The sequence below is a fragment of the Erythrolamprus reginae genome, chromosome 2 (genome assembly GCF_031021105.1).
Source record: "Erythrolamprus reginae isolate rEryReg1 chromosome 2, rEryReg1.hap1, whole genome shotgun sequence".
NCBI lineage: Eukaryota > Metazoa > Chordata > Lepidosauria > Squamata > Dipsadidae > Erythrolamprus > Erythrolamprus reginae.
The window spans coordinates 205,220,113-205,237,498 of record NC_091951.1 but is presented as its reverse complement, the minus strand read 5'-3'; the positions used below and the strand labels follow the sequence as shown (position 1 = coordinate 205,237,498).

Sequence of the window (17,386 nt, the reverse complement as noted above, 5' to 3'; positions counted from 1 at the left end):
AGGCGGTCGCCTCGCCTGCCGCCCCGCTCTACTTCCCTCCCTCCGCAGCCTTTGTGTTTTTGGCTCGGTGGGGGGGGAGCAGGATGACCTTCCTGTCTGCATGGCATCCTGCATGCAGGATGACATGCATGGCAAAGGGGCGGGGAGGATCGGGAGGCTCAAGCCTCCTTCGGTGGCGGCAGCCGGTTTCTTATTTTTGGGCTTGCACGCATTAATCGCTTTTCCATTGATTCCTATGGGAAACAATGTTACGTCATACGAGCTTTTCGACTTACGAGCCTCCTTCCCGCACCAATTAAATTCGTAAGTCGAGGTACTACTGTACTGGAGAAGCTGACAACTGCTAGGGACTTTCCATAGAGACACAAAGCTCACCTATTTTAAATACACCCAAATCTAAACTTATGCAGTTAATCCTCAACAGTTTGTTAGTAACAGTTTGAAGTAATTCATGCGCATGTTCACTTATGACTATTGCAGCAGTCCCATAATCCCATGATCAAAATTCAGGCCCATATTTATGATGGTTGCAATGTCCCAGTTGCAGTGCTGACCATGTGATCAACTTTGGCAACCTTTAGCTAAACAACGTCAATGGGAAAGCTAGGTTCACTTAACAACTGTGTTATTAACTTAACAACTGCAGCAATTTGCTTAATGAATGTGGCAAGGCAGGCCATAAAATAGGGTAAAATTCACTTTAAAATGCTTACCAATAGAACTTTTGATCATAAGTTGAGGACTACCTGTTGCCGTTGTTAAAACAGTAGGAGAGAAGTGCCAGTCAATTGAATTATGTTCTCTTGATGTTAAGAGAGCAAGCAATTCAGTTGGACTTTAAATTTGAAAATAGACATACCTGGAAGACTAGGAAGTTCCTAGCTTTGATCAGAATGCCCAGCTTTTCCAACTCCTCACTGTATTCACTCAACTGTACCACCTTGTTGTTTATTTTGTACTCTGATGAGCCGCCTAAAAGATAAAACTTTCATTTACCTTCAAACAAAAGTACACACACACATTACATTAAATATATATCTTATACATTACGTTTGGGGTTACAGTGTTCCCTCGATTTTCGCGGGTTCGAACTTCGCGAATAGCCTATACCACGGTTTTTCAAAAAATATTAATTAAAAAATACTTTGTGGTTTTTTTCCTATACCACGGTTTTTCCCGCCCGATGACATCATACGTCATTGCCAAACTAATAATTTTTGCAAATAAATAAAAATAATAATTATTGTTAATAAATAATTATGTTTATAAATATCAGGATCACTAAAAGTGTCTTATTCAATGGTGAGTACCAATAATAATGGTGAGTAAATGGTTGTTAAGGGAATGGGAAATGGTAATTAGGGGTTTAAAGTGTTAAGGGAAGGCTTGTGATACTGTCCATAGCCAAAAATGGTGTATTTACTTCCGCATCTCTACTTCGCGGAAATTTGACTTTCGCGGGCGGTCTCAGAACGCATCCCCCGTGGAAATCGAGGGAACACTGTATACTGAATAGAGGATTATAACGAACATTCCTCTATTCCAGTGTTTCCCAACCTTGGCAACTTGAAGATATTTGGACTTCAACTTCCAGAATTCCCCAGCCAGCGACTGCTCTATTCAATACGGTGGAATTAACTTCAGATCTCATATCCATGGAATTGGCTTTCAATCCCATTTTTCTTGAAACTATATATATTTCTCTGAGGTAATCTCCCTCTACCACTTCTTTAAAACATACCAGTCCTGCCAATCCATGAAATCCAACCACCAACTTTTTGCAACCTGGAATAATGGATCTCCCATCCATTCTATATCTCCCAAGAATTCCCCCAACCTGTATTTAATGCTTACCCACGATGACTCTTGCAAAGGTGCGATCTTCAATCCCATCTTCAGAGTATACCATGCTGACAAATGCCCGGTTGGCAGCTGGTTTCCCTACAGGAGCTCCATGAATCAAGTCTCGCAAAGTCTTTACTCTCAGATTGCTGGTCTTTTCACCAAGCACAAAGCTGATGGCATCCATGAGGTTTGACTTGCCTAGATGAAAGACAGCAAAGAGGCAGATATTTCAATATAAAGGTGCTTCATAAAGTATTGAACTGTCATTTGAATCAGCACTTGCCAAGCCTTGGTATTGCAATCTTTATTTGATGTTCATCTTTTCAGAGTTTTATTTCTGAGCATGTGCAAATTTTGAATTTCTCTCATATAAAAAACCTCTCTTGATTGAAAAGTAGGTGGTATTTTTCCAACATCTCCATGATTTCGTCATGTTTTACTATATGAGTTGCTTAATCCAGCCAAAAATTAATACCTCCGTGATGGTGAAATGACTTATTTTTTGTGCCACATGCAGATGCAACTGATATTTCCCTCTTTGCTCCTATGCAACTATTGAAATGTTATGGTAAAAAATTAAATTTGCAACATTTAGTGAATCTTCTACACATATACACCCAAAGAAAAACTTTAGAATTTTCACCAAGGTCAATACCACATTATGACAAATCTCAACTTTTTTTCTATATTTCCTAATTATTAGATGCCATCAGATAAGGTTCAACTCCTAGTGATTGCATGAACAAATGGTTTCCAGTTCATCTTTTCTTCAGACCTAAACTATCACTTTTTAAAGCTACGTATTTTCCACAGGTGCATGACAGGCAGAATCTCAGCAGGGATATCTTTATGCAATTAAATATACCACCTCCTGGGACTTGGCCCAACACACAATGAACAAAAAACCTCCAATCCTATATTTTATTAATGTTGCTTCTTAATCCCCAAATTCTTCTAATGTACACATTTGCTCACAGGCATTCCTTGTTACCATACTTATCTATTGCCAATACCTGAAAGAGGTAGGCAGCTCCGTAAATAAGCAAGGATGGGCAATATTTTTAGCACCTCTAAAACAGCATTAACTAGGTAGATTCATAATTAGGGATTTCAAAGGTGTTTCCTAATGCATCTCCACATGAGCATCTTTCAAATATAAAAATGCGCTCAGAACTGAAACACATTCAAAAACAAAGGAGTGAGGTCTTGTGGAAGTGGAACCAAAGCATAAAGTTTACATTCAGATGAAAACCCAACTACTTTTTGACTCTCTTACAGTGTGCTGAATACAGGAGATTCATACAATATTGCTTTCTATTTTTTTAAAAAAGTACATCTCCACAGAGATATTGTAACTCAGATTTTATCCTAAGTCTTCACCCTGCAATACTAACTTTCTAAATTGTATGATGGATCATGTGCCAGAGAAGTATTTAATCATACCTACTCCCTCTTCCACAAATGTTTACTACAAATCCTTTTACAACCCAAATAATACTTTACTGAAGTTGTACACCACTGAACTCTCAGACTTTGAGTGGCACAAAGAAATTACTAAATACTAACAAAATCAATAAAACAACAAAAAACAAAGATAAATAGTAGCATGCCAGTTTTATGTACATATCATTGAAGTTTATGTTGTAATGCTGCAGTCAGTTGGAGTTAAGTTATAAATCCTGAAACAAATGATGTTGCCAAATTCCAGTCCTATAACTTTTTAAGACAAATTCCTTTTCAAAGGAATTTTAAAGACAAATTCCTGTGTGTGCAATCTCACTTGGCCAATAATCTATTAAACCGTAAAATGCGATTGAACATGTGTGAATTGAGATTGTGTGCAACCCAAATGCACACTCACAGCTACATAGTAATTATCCCTATTCACTAGACATTTTCCCCTTCCCTTTTTCTGCAGCAAATGCCAATCAAGAAAAATCATGCAACTTAGTGTAAGAACCAGGCCCATGGTGTGTGTGTGTTTTACCCAGGAGCTGACCATCTCTAAGTTCTCACTGATGCCAGCCTAACTTCCTTCAACCCAGAACAGCGATTCATACAGACATGCAAGCCCACTTCACAACCACGCTTTGCTCTCGCCAAAACCCATCAAGGATAGCTTGTGCTGGGCTAAATGGTGTTCTTTCATATGTGGTGGATGTGTCCCGAAGCTAAACAGTATTAGAGGATAACACACAAATGGATGCAGGAAATAGTAGGAACCATGGTTGAGTATACACCTGAACTTGGCTTATCATTAGGAAACAATATCCCCAAAACATCAAATATTTGTTGCTACACATCGGGATAGCGGCAAAGGCTCACATAAGCACAAAAGATGGAAAGACTCTCAGATCCCCCAGAAGGAAATTATAAAAAAGATCTATGATTGTGCAGAGATGGGACAGAACAACGATGGGAGTTGAATGGGACAGAAATACTCTAAGAGACGGTGTGAGATGGAAATGGACGGGGAGACAATAGGGAAAAGCAATGTACTGTATAATGTATAATTAATATAAGTATTAATATGAATGCATATAGGTGGATGCAGATCTGCTTGGAAATGTTAAGATGTGGAAAGTGTGAAAATCAGTAAAAATAAATGCAAACCAAAAAAACGGTGTTTGCATCTCTCCCCCCCCCCCCCCATTACAGACTCCCCTCTCCCGCCCCAGCCATACCAGATCCATTGGGCCCGATGATGGCCGTGAAGCGCCGGAAGGGCCCGATGATCTGCCGCCCCTTGTACGATTTGAAGTTCTCGATCTCGATCAGTTTGAGGAAGCCCATGTCGCCACTGGAAGGAAGGAAGGAAGGGGGGCAGGAGAGGCGCAAAGGCGGCGGGCCCCGACGCGTGAAAAAAACTCGTCTCCCCACTCGGAGACCCCACCGGCCCCGCCCGCTGGAAGCCCGCTTTCCACAAGAGCGGGCGCCCGAAAATCTCGCGAGAGCTCACCACTTTACATTCTCAAACCCGGGAGCTCTCCCTGCCTGGGCCGTCGCCTCAAACCACGCCTCCTTCGAAATACCAGACGTTGATTGGCTGCCCCTTTCTCGAGGCGTTAGATAGACGAAGCGGTTCTCGTCCTCCCCTAGCGGTGGCCTTGGCTCAAAGGCGCGCTAAGCTTTGCCGCTCGCTGATAGGCTTCTTTTTTTTTACGGCCCTTCTAAATTTGCATAAATCGACGTTCCGGTAGATCAACTATATCCGCATGGAAAGGGGGGAAAGAGCGCGAAGCCGTCGCCATAGAAACCAGACACCAACAAAACTTGCCCAAAGAGGAGCACGGGAGGCTACTGTTTTAAGCCCGGGCTCCTGTGCCCGATTATTAATTTTGCAAACCGTCAGTTCGAAAGGAACGCTTACGATGACAGACAAGGAGTGATCCCCAGGGATCTTGTGATCACCAACATCTGCACCGGCTTGACACTTGTATTGCCAGGGATCCTAACTCTGAACTTCTGCGGGTTTTCTCCCAAGCAAAGGAAATCTCTCCCCCCCATCCCCCAACTCGATGGATTAGTGATTGGCACAGAATCCAGGGAAATCACTCGGTCGTTAGTTTTACAGGGAATCTCTGAACCGGCGGCCGATCGGACGTTTCTAATGTTTCTTTGCAGCCTGGGTGTGCAACGATGTATAAGGTAGACATTCAGGCCGACCTGACAGAGGCGGCTGCCGTGGAAGCCCGCCGGAACCGCGAGAAGCAGAGACAGAGCCGTATCTTCAATGCTCGCTACCGTACAATAGGGGTAAGATTCCCGGAGCGGGTATTTGACTTGAATTAGATTTGTATGCCGCTCCTCTCCGAAGACTCGGGGCGGCTCACAGCAAGACAGTAATACAATACAATACAAATCTAACGTTAAAATTTAAACTAAATTAAAATACATGTATAAAAAACCCATTAACTACACCAGTGTTTATCAACCTTGGCAACTTGAAGATATTTGGACTTCAAATCCCAGAATTCCCCAGCCAGCATTCGCTGGCTGGGGATTTCTGGGAGTTAAAGTCCAAATATCTTCAAGTTGCCACACTGAACTACAGTCATACACACTCGGTCCAGCTGATCAATATAGAGGTCAGAGAAAAATGGGGGCGGCAGAGATGAGTCTTTAGCATTTTGCGGAAGGCGAGGAGGGTAGGGGCAGTTCAAATCTCCGGAGGGAGTTGATTCCAGAGGGCCAGGGCCGCCACAGAGAAGGCTCTTCCCCTTCTCTCGCGGCCGCATTCTGCATGATCTGAAGTTTCTGAACACTCTTCAAAGGTATCCCCATGTAGAGAGCAAACCTATGCAGTAATCGAACCTCGAGGTGATGAGGGCATGAGTGGGAGACAGAGAGGGACAACTGACTACGGCCAGCTTGCTCTGGTCATCTCACCCACCACAAACTCACCGTGGACAACAGGACAATTTTTCCATTCTATTCCATTGATTTAAAATACATTTTTTTAAAAAAATATTTTTGTCATTTAGATTTCATTTTGTCCCTCCTTTTTAGTTATGATAGTTAAATATCAGGTCCAATGTGTTCTTGCCTAGCAAAATTCTGATGATAAAACACGTAGCAGGGCCTTTTAGGTTATCTGAAAAAGTAAGCCAAATCTTGAGAGGTTAAAAATACTATTTTTTTACCGCCAAAATTGAGATTCATCTATTTAGCTCATAAGTTCTTGTGAAAGGTCTAGCAGCTTCATTTTGCACCAAATGAAGTTGAAGAATATAAGATCTTATTTTGCCATAACACACAGTCTTTAAGATACCTTTGCTTTTACAGCAAGTGGGAGGGAGCATACTATTTGCCAAGGAAGTTGCCTCATCTTATTTTGTTATTAAGCTGCATGGTCACTAATGTCCCTTGCCCTCAAGGTGGACACAGAAGGCTTGAAGAGGCAAGTGGAAGACCGCAAACTGAGAGAGAACGCAGAGAAGCAACGAGAGGAAGCCTTTGGTAAGCCTGTCTGGTCCACCGTATTGAACCTGTCCCAAATTCTTGGTCAATTTGATGGAAAAACATCTGTCTTGGCAAAGTGAAATTTGTTTAACTCTGTAGGAACAGTGAGAAGAATCTTAAAAGACTGACATCCTGTACATGAGTCTATGAGTGTTCCATTGAACTTGTGAGAATTATTTTTGAGTAGCCATATATATAGAACTGTTGTATAAGTTTTTAGAAAAGAAGATGCTAGTGATACCTGGAAAAATCAGGTATAATAGGACCAGTTCTCTACCATTTTGGCAAATGAAGCTGGGGAAAAGTTCTCCGTGGTCTGCTGGAGAAAAAACAGCAGAACTCTTTTCCCATCCTATTTCTCTGTCCACCCATTAAGATTTGAAAGCTAGTTCTCTCTGGATCCAGATCCTTAGTGTCAACTGCAGGGATCTCAGGGGGGTCCTTGGTATCAGGCAGACTCCAACTCTTTCAGCTTTCTCCAAAGCTGTTAAGACCTGTGTTTTTCAATGGCAGTTGAGGTCTGAAGTCTACATTTCTGTTTTTGTTCCCCTGTGATAGATGCATGTCTTATATGTGTAGCTAATTCCTTGTTGTTGATTTATTAGCAGTGAAACTTTGAAATAGCTCCCATGGAGGTCTGGGGTCTTATATATTGATAAAATAAGAAGGAATAAAGGCCTGCATGGTGGTGAGTTGTGCACAACCAAAATTCTTTGTAATGAGGAACATCTTATGCATTTAATAAGAATGCCATGATTTTTTGGGTTGTAGCCAAACTCTGATGCCCTTCCACAGCAACAAGTGCAGGGCTTCCTCCAAATATCTTAAAATACAGACTGGATACATCCTGGCAAAGAATTTTTCAACAGGTATTTAAGCTTTTAGAAGCTTAAGTTTACAATAGTTCCACAATATATGCTTATTATTGAGGAAGCAGAGCCGAGATGGTGACAGAGCAGCACCTTTCCTTCTGAGTTCCTTATGACAGTGTTTCCCAACCTTGACAACTTGAAGATATCTGGCAAATGCTGGCTGGGGAATTCTGGGAGTTGAAGTCCAGATATCTTCAAGTTGTCAAGGTTGGGAAACACTGCCTTATGATATTTTATTTGTTCTATCCGTTTTTAAAACAACTTAACTGCACTGTATTACCGAGCCATACATTTGGGAAATAATAAACAGATAAAATTCACTTGAGTTAGTTGGACATTTATATTACCTTCAGGTATCATCGTTGTCTTTTTTAGCATATACTATTGGCGTCTCCAGTGTTGAGACTATCCGACTTAATGCCTTTAGAACCATATTCTGTGTGGAGAAGTTTGAACGAAATAAGGCAGAAGTGTGCTTCAGATCTATAGAACTGGCTTTTACAAAACAGGGCTGTACCTCTGCTAACATTCTGCAGAAGTGCAGAAAGGTTGTAAATATCCATTCTTATTTTGGAGAGCATAAAATAATCTTGGTTTCTTAACTATTATGATTGCAGAGTCTTGGAAGTATGTAAGTATTTAGTTGGAAGTATGTGAGCATCATGTCATCAAATTACCCAAAATCAGAATAGTTCAGAAACTTTTGTGAGATAGTTTCTTGGAAAGGACCATCAAGAATATTAGGGTTCTTTTAAAATAGTAGTTATAAATCGCATTTCATATAGCTTGACGTTATCTACACTGTCTATTTCCTATGGATAAGCTCAATTTCTAATATTAATTCAACAATATCCTAAGTAAAGTTCCTTTGCAGTATTAATAACTTTCTCCTTTAGCATCTGCTCCTTATTTGCTTAATAGAGCAAAGTGTTATTGTAGCCTGCCCTATGGCAAACATAATTCTTCATGAATTATAAATTAAAAACAATAAAATACAATAATTAATACAAAGAAGGAAGACATTAGGAAATGAAAAGGGGGAAGTGATATTAAAATGATAATTCCTCCGGTGAGGTGCCATAATATGAAGTATCTTTTCTTACACAACCTCCCTACCTTCCTTTATCAGGAAAAACAGTGCCCTGACAAGTAGACAAAAGGAAAAATATCTCTCAAGATAGCTGGGCCTCAACAATTCTAGGCTGTAATAATCAGCAAAGCCAAATAAGGTTGTCTGAATTTCACATAATATAATCCATAAGACTCAATTAAGAGAACTAAATTTAATCATGCTAACCCAACATACAAAATCAAAACAAACCATACTATGACTTAATAGGAGGGCCCAATTAATAAATCACTGTGATTTGTAAATACAGGGTTGAGCAATTCCTGGGTGTCTGTAGCTAACATCCCTATTTTTTAAGAGGCTTTCAGGAAATCTATTAGATAGCATCATAACTGAATAGGTGTGGGTGAAATGTTCTGCCATTTGGGGAGGGGGAAATGAAGTTAGGTGTGGGAGAAGGATAGAAATCTTTCTCAGCGCTAACAGCCACCCACACTCAGCAAAAAGTCAGCCAGGAAAAATGCAATCAGGGTTCAGTCATGCAACCTCAGAATGCAGAATACATGATATTCTGATTTAAATGCAATTGAATGTGTTTTCTGATCCCATCTTTTCAATTATGGCTGAAAATCGACTGGAGGTCAGTGCACATGCCAAATACAGGTAGTTCTCGACTTGTAACAGTTTGTTTAGTGACCATTTGAAGTTACATCATTGAAAAAAGGGATTTATGACCATTTTTCACACTTACGACTGTTATAGCATCCCCATAGTCATGTGATCAAACTTCAGATGTTGGCAGTTGATTCATGTATATGATGGTTGGAATGTCCCAGGATCATATGATCCCCTTTTGCAACCTTTTGACAAACAAAGTCAAGGTGGAAACTAGATTCACGTAGTCACCGTGTTACTGATTTAAAAGATTCAGTGATTCACTTAACAACTGTGACAAGGTCATAAAATGGGGCAAGACCCACTTATCGAATGTCTCACTTAGCAATAGAAATTTTGGGCTCAATTGTGGTCATAAGTCGAGAACTACCTGTAATAAGGAGTAAAATACATCACCTTTTGTCATTAACAAAAGATCAATCAGTAACACCATTATTGCATTGAAAAGGAAGCAATTAGAAGCAGATATTGTAGAAAGCTTCTCATGATGGAGGACGATAGCCCTACAACACCTAAGCCAGGGGTGTCAAACTCGATTTCATTGAGGGCCGCATCAGAGTTATGTTTGACCTGGGGGGCTTGGCCAGAATGGGTGTGGCCAGCTCAATGTCACTTGTGGTGGCCCAACGCTCTGCCAGCAAAAATGGGCTCCCGACCCAAGCTTTGCTTTTGGCTGCCACAGCATCCTGCAACCCTCTGCCAGGGAAAATGGAGCTTCGTTTTCCTTTGCGGAGGGTTGTAGGAGTCTATGGCAGTTAAAAACAGAGCTTGGGAGCCTGTTTTCTCCGGTCCTTTGGTTTCCAGGACAGCCCCTTGGACCAGATGTAAGTACCTTAGGGGCCGGATCTGGCCCCTGGGCCTTGAGTTTGACACCGCTGACATAAACTGTGACTGGATTTATGCAACATAGTAAACTTTGTAAAGATGTATATCTGGCTTAGTGTTGTGTGAATCAAGCCAACGTGATTTATTTACATCATTGGGCTAGTTGGAAAGTTAGTTTATGCAATATGTTAACCTATTGATAAAATAACCATAGTATAACATATGAAAACTTGTCAGTAAAATCTGGATAGCCTACTGCTATAATTGCAGTATAGGCCCAAAATTTCTACAGACCAATAAAGGTCATAGAAAACTGGAAGCAGTAAATCTGACAATGGGATTAATTATATATTATTAAAAACATATTTACAAGGGATGCACCACTCGAAGAAAAAGATAGAAGCCAGAGGTTACAGCTGCTGAACTATTTAAAACGAGTCCCCAGGCAAACAGCTTTGGTGTGTTTGAGGATTTGTTCGTTTTTCATTTCCTTAGAGTTTGGGTTTTCTGGAGGTTATGTTATTGTTAATTTTGGTTCAGAATATCCACCCCACCTCCCCTCAGAAGGCCCATCCTATTTTATTTCAGAGGGGCACATGGCAGAAATTGTGCACCACGTAGCACTGTCCTAACTTTTTTGTACAGATGCAGACAGGGTGCAGTGCGACAAGGTTGCCCAGATGTTAGAGGAAGAGGAGCGCCAGCGGAAGAAACTGCTATGCCAGGATCTGGTGGCATTCCGTGAGCGGGAGCAGCAGCCTTCTATGCGGAGGGAATGGGATATCCATGACCCTGAGGCGTTACGCAAAGGGCAGCCGGCCCGCGTGAGTGATGACGACCCACGCTGTGGCCCTTCTAGCATGCAGTCCTTTGAGGGTGAGGATCCGAATTTCATTGCCCGCCAAAGACTGCACAAGGAGCAGAGCAAGAGTGCGCTGGAGGAGCAGAGAAAGGAACGGGATAAGAAACTTGCCGATCAACAATATGCGGGTACGTTTGAATTGGGGAATGAGTAGCAGAGTTCTTCTTGGGGTGAAGTGCATGTCCATCAACAAAAGGAAAGTTGCTCTGCAGCTGCTACTATGAAAAATAACATCCACCTGCTCCCTCTGCTGGCTCTGCCACAAACCATTTTCGTATAAGCAAAAGAACAATACAGTATATGCACAACTGCAATTTGATCATCTGTAATCAAATGGGATATGTTTTGCATAATAGTCTTGTATTGCACCTGTTTTACACCCTCCCAACCTTGCAGATAATCTGGACGACAAAAAAAGAATAGAGCTGGACATGCGAGCCCGGGAACTTGACCAATTAGAGGAAGAATGCCGCAAGGCTAAAGCCTTGGCATTAGCAGACTTTAACCGAGCCCAGGTACTTTTGGATTCTCCCAACCCTCTGATGCCAAAAGTGTGCATGCGCCGTATCGTACATGCCCACACCCATAATTCAATGCCTGGGGTGAGCGAAAACAGCTTCTCCCACCCCCCGGAGGCCCTCTGGAGGCTGGAAAAGGATTGTTTCCCAAATTCTAGTGGGCCCAGTAGGCTCGTGTTTCGCTGTCCCCAGGCTCCAAAGGCTTCCCAGGAGCCAGGAGAGGGTAAAAACGCCCTCTCCCCTCCCCTCCCAGAACCTCTGTGAGAGCCAAAAATCAGCTGGCAGGCACACACATGCATGTTGGAGCTGAGTTAGGGCAACGGCTTGTGTGCCAGCAGATATGGCTCCGTGTGCCACCTGTGGCATCCGCGCCATAGGTTCGCCAGCACTGGTCTATACCCTGACCCAGGATGCTGTCTCAAGAAAGGTGAAAGTTTGAAGATTTCGGCTTCCTACTGTATCCCAACAGCTGACTGGGGGCGTGGGTGAAGGGAATGCCAGCTTCTCCGTAGCTCATATAATAATAATAATAATAATAATAATAATAATAATAATAATAATACATTAGATTTGTATGCCGCCCCTCTCCACAGACTCATCTCCTTCCTTTTGCCCCCTGAACCAGGCCGCAGAGGTTGCAGAGCTGCAACGTCTATCCCAGCAGCGTGAGCAGGATGATAACTATGCCGAAATCCACAACCATCTGACTGGCAATCTCCTGTCAGAAGACACGGGCGTTGCTAAAAGCTTGTTGGGGTCAGACCGTGTGATTACAGACCGCTGGAAGGGGATGAGCCCCGAGCAGCTGCAGGCTGTGTGGCAAATGCAGAAAGAACAGTGTCGACAAAACGAGGTGAGGGAGAAGAAAGGGGAGGGTTGGGGAGAATTGGTCAGAGGTGGGCTGCTAAGGTGGAACGGTGACGTGTGCTCTGAGTGCTAGTGGAGTCCAGCGCAATTCTGCTACTGCACCTGGGCCATGGGTGCCCCTGCATGTCCGTGCGCTATTTTGCTACCTGCCCAGGTGCAGTAGCATAATTGCACTGGACTCCGCTGGCACTCAGAACCACGGGGGCGAGCACACGTCACCCTTCCACCTTAGCAGTCCACCTCTGCCTGTGGAGGAATGGCCACCAACATGGGAAAAAGATACAGGTAGTCCTCAACATACGACCACAATTGAGCCTAAAAAGTCTGTGGCTAAGCGAGACAGTTATATGAATCTTGTCCAATTTTATTACTTTTCTTGCCAGAGTTGTGAAATGAATTGCTGCAGTTGATAAGTTAGCAGCACCGTTGTTAAGTGCATCTGGCCTCCCCATAGACTTTGCTTGTCAGGTGATCACACCACCCTAGCACGCTGCAACCATCCCAAATTTCTGAATGTGAGTTTCTGATTTATGATCATGTGACCATCGAGATGGTGTAACCCTTGTATAAAAAATGGTAATAAGTCACGTTCTTCTGTGCTGTTGTAACTTCATGTGGTCACTATACGAACTGTCGTAAGTCGAGGACTACCAGTAATAGATAAAATTTTGCATAGTAAAAACATATTTATTTGTGTTATCTTGGATTGACCTGTACCCGGCTAATAATTCATAATCAAAGCAGAAGAGAACCTAGTTCTGTGATTACCCCATGAACATTTTCAGAAACTGCATAATACTGTAAGATCTTAATGGGCATGAAGATTCGTTTCCTTGGGAGGGAAGAATAATTCTGCCAGATATACAAGTTTCTTGGATGGAGGCTTTGAATTTGGACTGAGGGGTTTAAGTGATTCTGGTGTTGCAATTGTCTCAGCTTATTGCAGGGCAAAGTTGTGTTCTCTCAAGTGTTATTTGAATCTTGGCAACTTTAAGATGTGTAGATTGGCTGGGCAATTGTGAGATCTGAAGTCTACACATACTGAATGAAAGCTGTGAAGATTGAGAAACACTGCTCTAGACAATATCTTAAACATGCACGCTACTTGCCCCGTGAGTCTATAGTTGGGGAAAAAGAATGGAGGTAAAGGAACCCAATAATAACCATAGCCTGACGACAACTCGTTATTCTTCAGTAATTGATCTTTTTCCTAACAGTTATCTCTGGGAAACAAAATTGCCTTGTAAAAATCCTCATTTTCTTTGTATGTTAGAGTATATTATCTTTTCCTGAGCCTAGCATTAGTCAGTATATTCCCTTTGCCCATGCTTGTTAACCTATGAGAGGGGTCGGTGATAAAAACGTGGAAGCCAGCTAATTCATCCTAATTTTGCAGTTTCAAGTGTTGGAGAGTGCTTCACACATAGTGTTATCTCAGTGAAACCTTTTATAAAGCTCAGGTTTGTGTGAGCTCCATCGAGATCCATAGCAATGTGGGACCGAAGTTGAGAGTACAGTACAACAGGTTGCTTGCATCTCCTGGTTTGTTTCAATTTGTGGGGTGCTGAAATTGGGAACCAGGGGTTGCCTTTCCTATGGATCTGTTCTCAACATGTCATCTGCCTCTTTGTTCCCTGCAGAGACGGCGGCAGCTGGAAAGGCAACGGGATGCTGAGTGGGACAGACAGAGGGAACTGGCAGCTCGGGCAGCCATGCAGATGGAAGAGCAGGAACAGAATTTCCGTACGCAACTGAACAAGAGTCTGGACAATTACAACCGTGAATTGGCTGATGTGCAGAAAGCCAAGTAAGTAGTCCAGAGGTAAAACATTACACAGAAGCATTTTCCTGGATTTGACATAGCCGGGAAGAGTGGGGGGCAGCAGAGTGAGAAATTTGTAAGGTGTGAAAGAGAAGAGCTCTGCGAACACCATCCTTGAACTACTGTCTGGCATGCTTGAACTACATTTGACTTCCAATTAAAACGTATCATCTGAAAGGCCTCCAGAATATGCTGGTTCTGCTGCAGAGTCTGCTCTCTGGAATGAGCTTCCCCAAGATCCAGTTCGCCTCCCACCCTCTTGCTGATGTTTCAAAAGGCCTGAAAGCTTTAGTAACAAAGGCTTAGTTACTTCAGTAGGCCTTTGGCAAGAGTAATTAAAAGCCCCATTAGGTTGCGTGGGCTTGTTTTTCTTCCTGTCTTGTTTCTTTTATTCCTTCTTGTTTATTCCCATATTCTTTTAGTGATGATAATTATTTGTGAACCAATTATGCTTGCTGGTGTACAGATTTCATTAATAATAATGTGGCTTCAAAATTAAGCTGCAGATGGAAAGCTGTATGCTAAAAATACCCAGGCAGTGGATATTGGAAGTGAAACATTAATTTTTATACCTTTTTGAACCTTTTTTTCCTGGTTGCATTTTGAAAAAATATGCTGCTCATAACTGTCCCTAAAGACTCACCTCCTCACCCAGGATACCAGAGGCATCAAGATGCTATCTGTAGTTACTCAGTTATAAAAATGCATTATACACATGCCTAGTTTTTATGTATTCCTAAATTAAATTCTGTCCATGAAGGATTTCAGCCCTGAGACAAATGAGTTGATAATCTTTTCCATACAATCTGACTATTCTTTTCTTTGACAGCTTAAAGTATCTGGAGAAAGAGGTCTACACCAATGCACCCACAGCCCACTATCACTTGCAGTTTAATACTACCAGTCGTTGATGGAAGATGCAGCTGGCAACAATTTTGGTATGCAAAATAAAGCTGATTTTCTTTTGGAAAAAGGACATCTCCAACAGCTGTAGAAGTGAGATACCAGCCAGGGCCTGAAATGTAGCCTGGGTCTGTTTAAATGTGATCATGCAGAGCTTTACCATTTAGGGAGAGGTACTTTCAAGGTACTTACATATACTATGTAAGGTATATGAAAGGTTACACAAAACTTGTTATGGATCTATACCATATTCAGAGAATCAAAATGTCTAATATTTATTGTGTAATGATTTCATTCACAATATTTGCTTGTTATCTCCTTGAGCCATCATACAATCAAAGCTAGCTATAAACCCAAAGGGTTCACTTCTTGGTCTCACATGGGGAAATCCCAGATTTACTTAGCTTACATTTATCTGCATTTGCAACAAGCCAAAATGTGTGGTGACAATATTATCCTGTAAATCCTGCAGTTGTACACTTACAAGTGAGCTTGCAGGATACAAGCTGTAATGTTTGAATTGAGGCATATTAGATCCAGGTTTGAGCTTATAGTACAGACTTGTTTAGCGGCCGCAGTTGGTATTGGCACCTCTGTCCTTAAGCAAAGCAGTCCCTAAGTGGGAAATCATGTGTGGGAAATTGTGCCTTCCCTTTCCTGTTCTGGCCCCTTTGCCTGAATAGACAACTTGTAACTGACAAGACCAATCAGTTTCACACTTAATTTGCCTTCTAACCATTCTCCCATCCTTTGGAATGTTCATCTCAGTGCTGGGATAATTAGCAAGAAGGGAATTAAACTGGAGAGGAATTTTACAGGAGAGTAAGCATGCACACAATAGGGACTACACATTGAAACGAGGGCAGTGGCACTGGCAGCCATAAATATACTCTGCCCGCCACGTGCTGTATTCTCTATTATGTCTGATTACTCTCTTGTAATTCCTTCCTCCCAAATCTCTCCACTCTGCAATGGGGGTAAGAAAAAAACAGGCACAGGACAACGCTTACTCACTGTAATGTCAGTCACATGACTGAGGGTTGTTACTGTACAAAGATTATAAAATGCAGGCATTGTTTGTTATTTTTTTCAGCACTATCATCACTGCAAATAGTTATTGATCCAGGCAGATGGTAAGCAAGGACTATCAGTATATGAAAATAAGGTGATAACTGGAACCAAGCAGAGGAAGGGATCATTCACCAAAAAGCTATATACTCATAGTTCAATAAACCAGATATATGTAATATTTGTTACTGTATGTCTTTTAAATGGCATGGGAGGGAGGCAATTCAGAAACCCTGAAAAATTGGGACAAAACTCTGTGCACTTTGAAAAGGATTCAAAAGAAACATATTTAACCTGGTCCTTATTTTTCTCTTCATTAAAGCAAACTGACTGTTTTCAAGCCTCAGCACAAGCATGAAAAAGCAAATTTTCAGGCTGCTTTAATGAAAAACAGAGAAGTATTGGGTTTGGACCAAGTGCAATGTGAATTTTCTAAATTACTTTCACAACATGTATGTTATGGTTCAGCTTGAGGCTGCTCAGGGACCGGCTGTGTCTCTGCTGGCTCCATGCCCGGAGGAGGATGACAGCGCAGAGGAGGGGGCTGAACAGTCGGACGGGGGAGAGGAGAGTCAGGAATGGGATGAAGGAGAACAGCATGAGAGCCCCAGTGGGGGAGGGGGCTCCCCCCAGCCAGTAGCTTGGAGTCATTAGGTGCTGACCCACAAGCTGTCATTGACATGAGACAGAGACGTTCAGAGCAACGAAAGGAGCAGTTAAAAAAATATTAGCACCATTGAATTAGAAACAGCTGGGTTTGGGTGTGGTCCTCATCAGCAGGGTTTAAAAGGCAGGCAAGCCCATGAAGCCATGTGGAGTGTTATCAATTGGAGTTGCGGTGACCTGTGACCTGCTTTGATTCTCGGCGTCTCTGATCTTGGCTTGTGGCCTAGCAGTCTGGAAGACTCGTGGGAGGCGTATGTTTGCTATCTACAGTTTCGTCTTGGCAGCAAGAATCCTGTATGTCTTTGAAGTTCCAGCGTTTTCCTGTTTGTAAGGACATTTTCTGTTACCTGTGTTTTCTTTGAATTCTATAAACTGCCTTTGCCTTTTACCGGTGTGTCTGGCTTATCTTTTTGGGTTGGTTTTAGCTTCTGG

General features: G+C 42.2%; 2 protein-coding genes across 2 annotated transcripts in view; one reads left to right on the top strand and one right to left on the bottom strand.

The window, feature by feature from the left end:
- SMC1A (structural maintenance of chromosomes 1A) overlaps positions 1 to 4,849 on the bottom strand; it is a 41,452-nt gene extending 36,603 nt beyond the window's left edge. Inside the window, exons 1-3 of the mRNA XM_070741438.1 lie at positions 4,530 to 4,849; positions 1,855 to 2,043; positions 860 to 972 (exon numbers count right to left, since the gene is read on the bottom strand). Of these exons, the coding sequence (XP_070597539.1) occupies positions 860 to 972; positions 1,855 to 2,043; positions 4,530 to 4,638 (411 nt within the window). The 5' untranslated portion in view covers positions 4,639 to 4,849. The remainder of the gene's footprint in view (positions 1 to 859; positions 973 to 1,854; positions 2,044 to 4,529) is intronic.
- Positions 4,850 to 4,997: 148 nt separating this feature from the next.
- Positions 4,998 to 17,342, top strand: RIBC1 (RIB43A domain with coiled-coils 1). The gene is made up of 8 exons (XM_070741423.1): positions 4,998 to 5,601; positions 6,723 to 6,804; positions 10,894 to 11,238; positions 11,507 to 11,625; positions 12,254 to 12,481; positions 14,136 to 14,302; positions 15,147 to 15,255; positions 16,314 to 17,342. The coding sequence occupies exons 1-7, from the start codon at positions 5,485 to 5,487 to the stop codon at positions 15,226 to 15,228; spliced, it is 1,140 nt and encodes a 379-aa protein (XP_070597524.1). The 5' UTR covers positions 4,998 to 5,484; the 3' UTR covers positions 15,229 to 15,255; positions 16,314 to 17,342.
- The last annotated feature ends 44 nt before the right edge of the window (positions 17,343 to 17,386 follow it).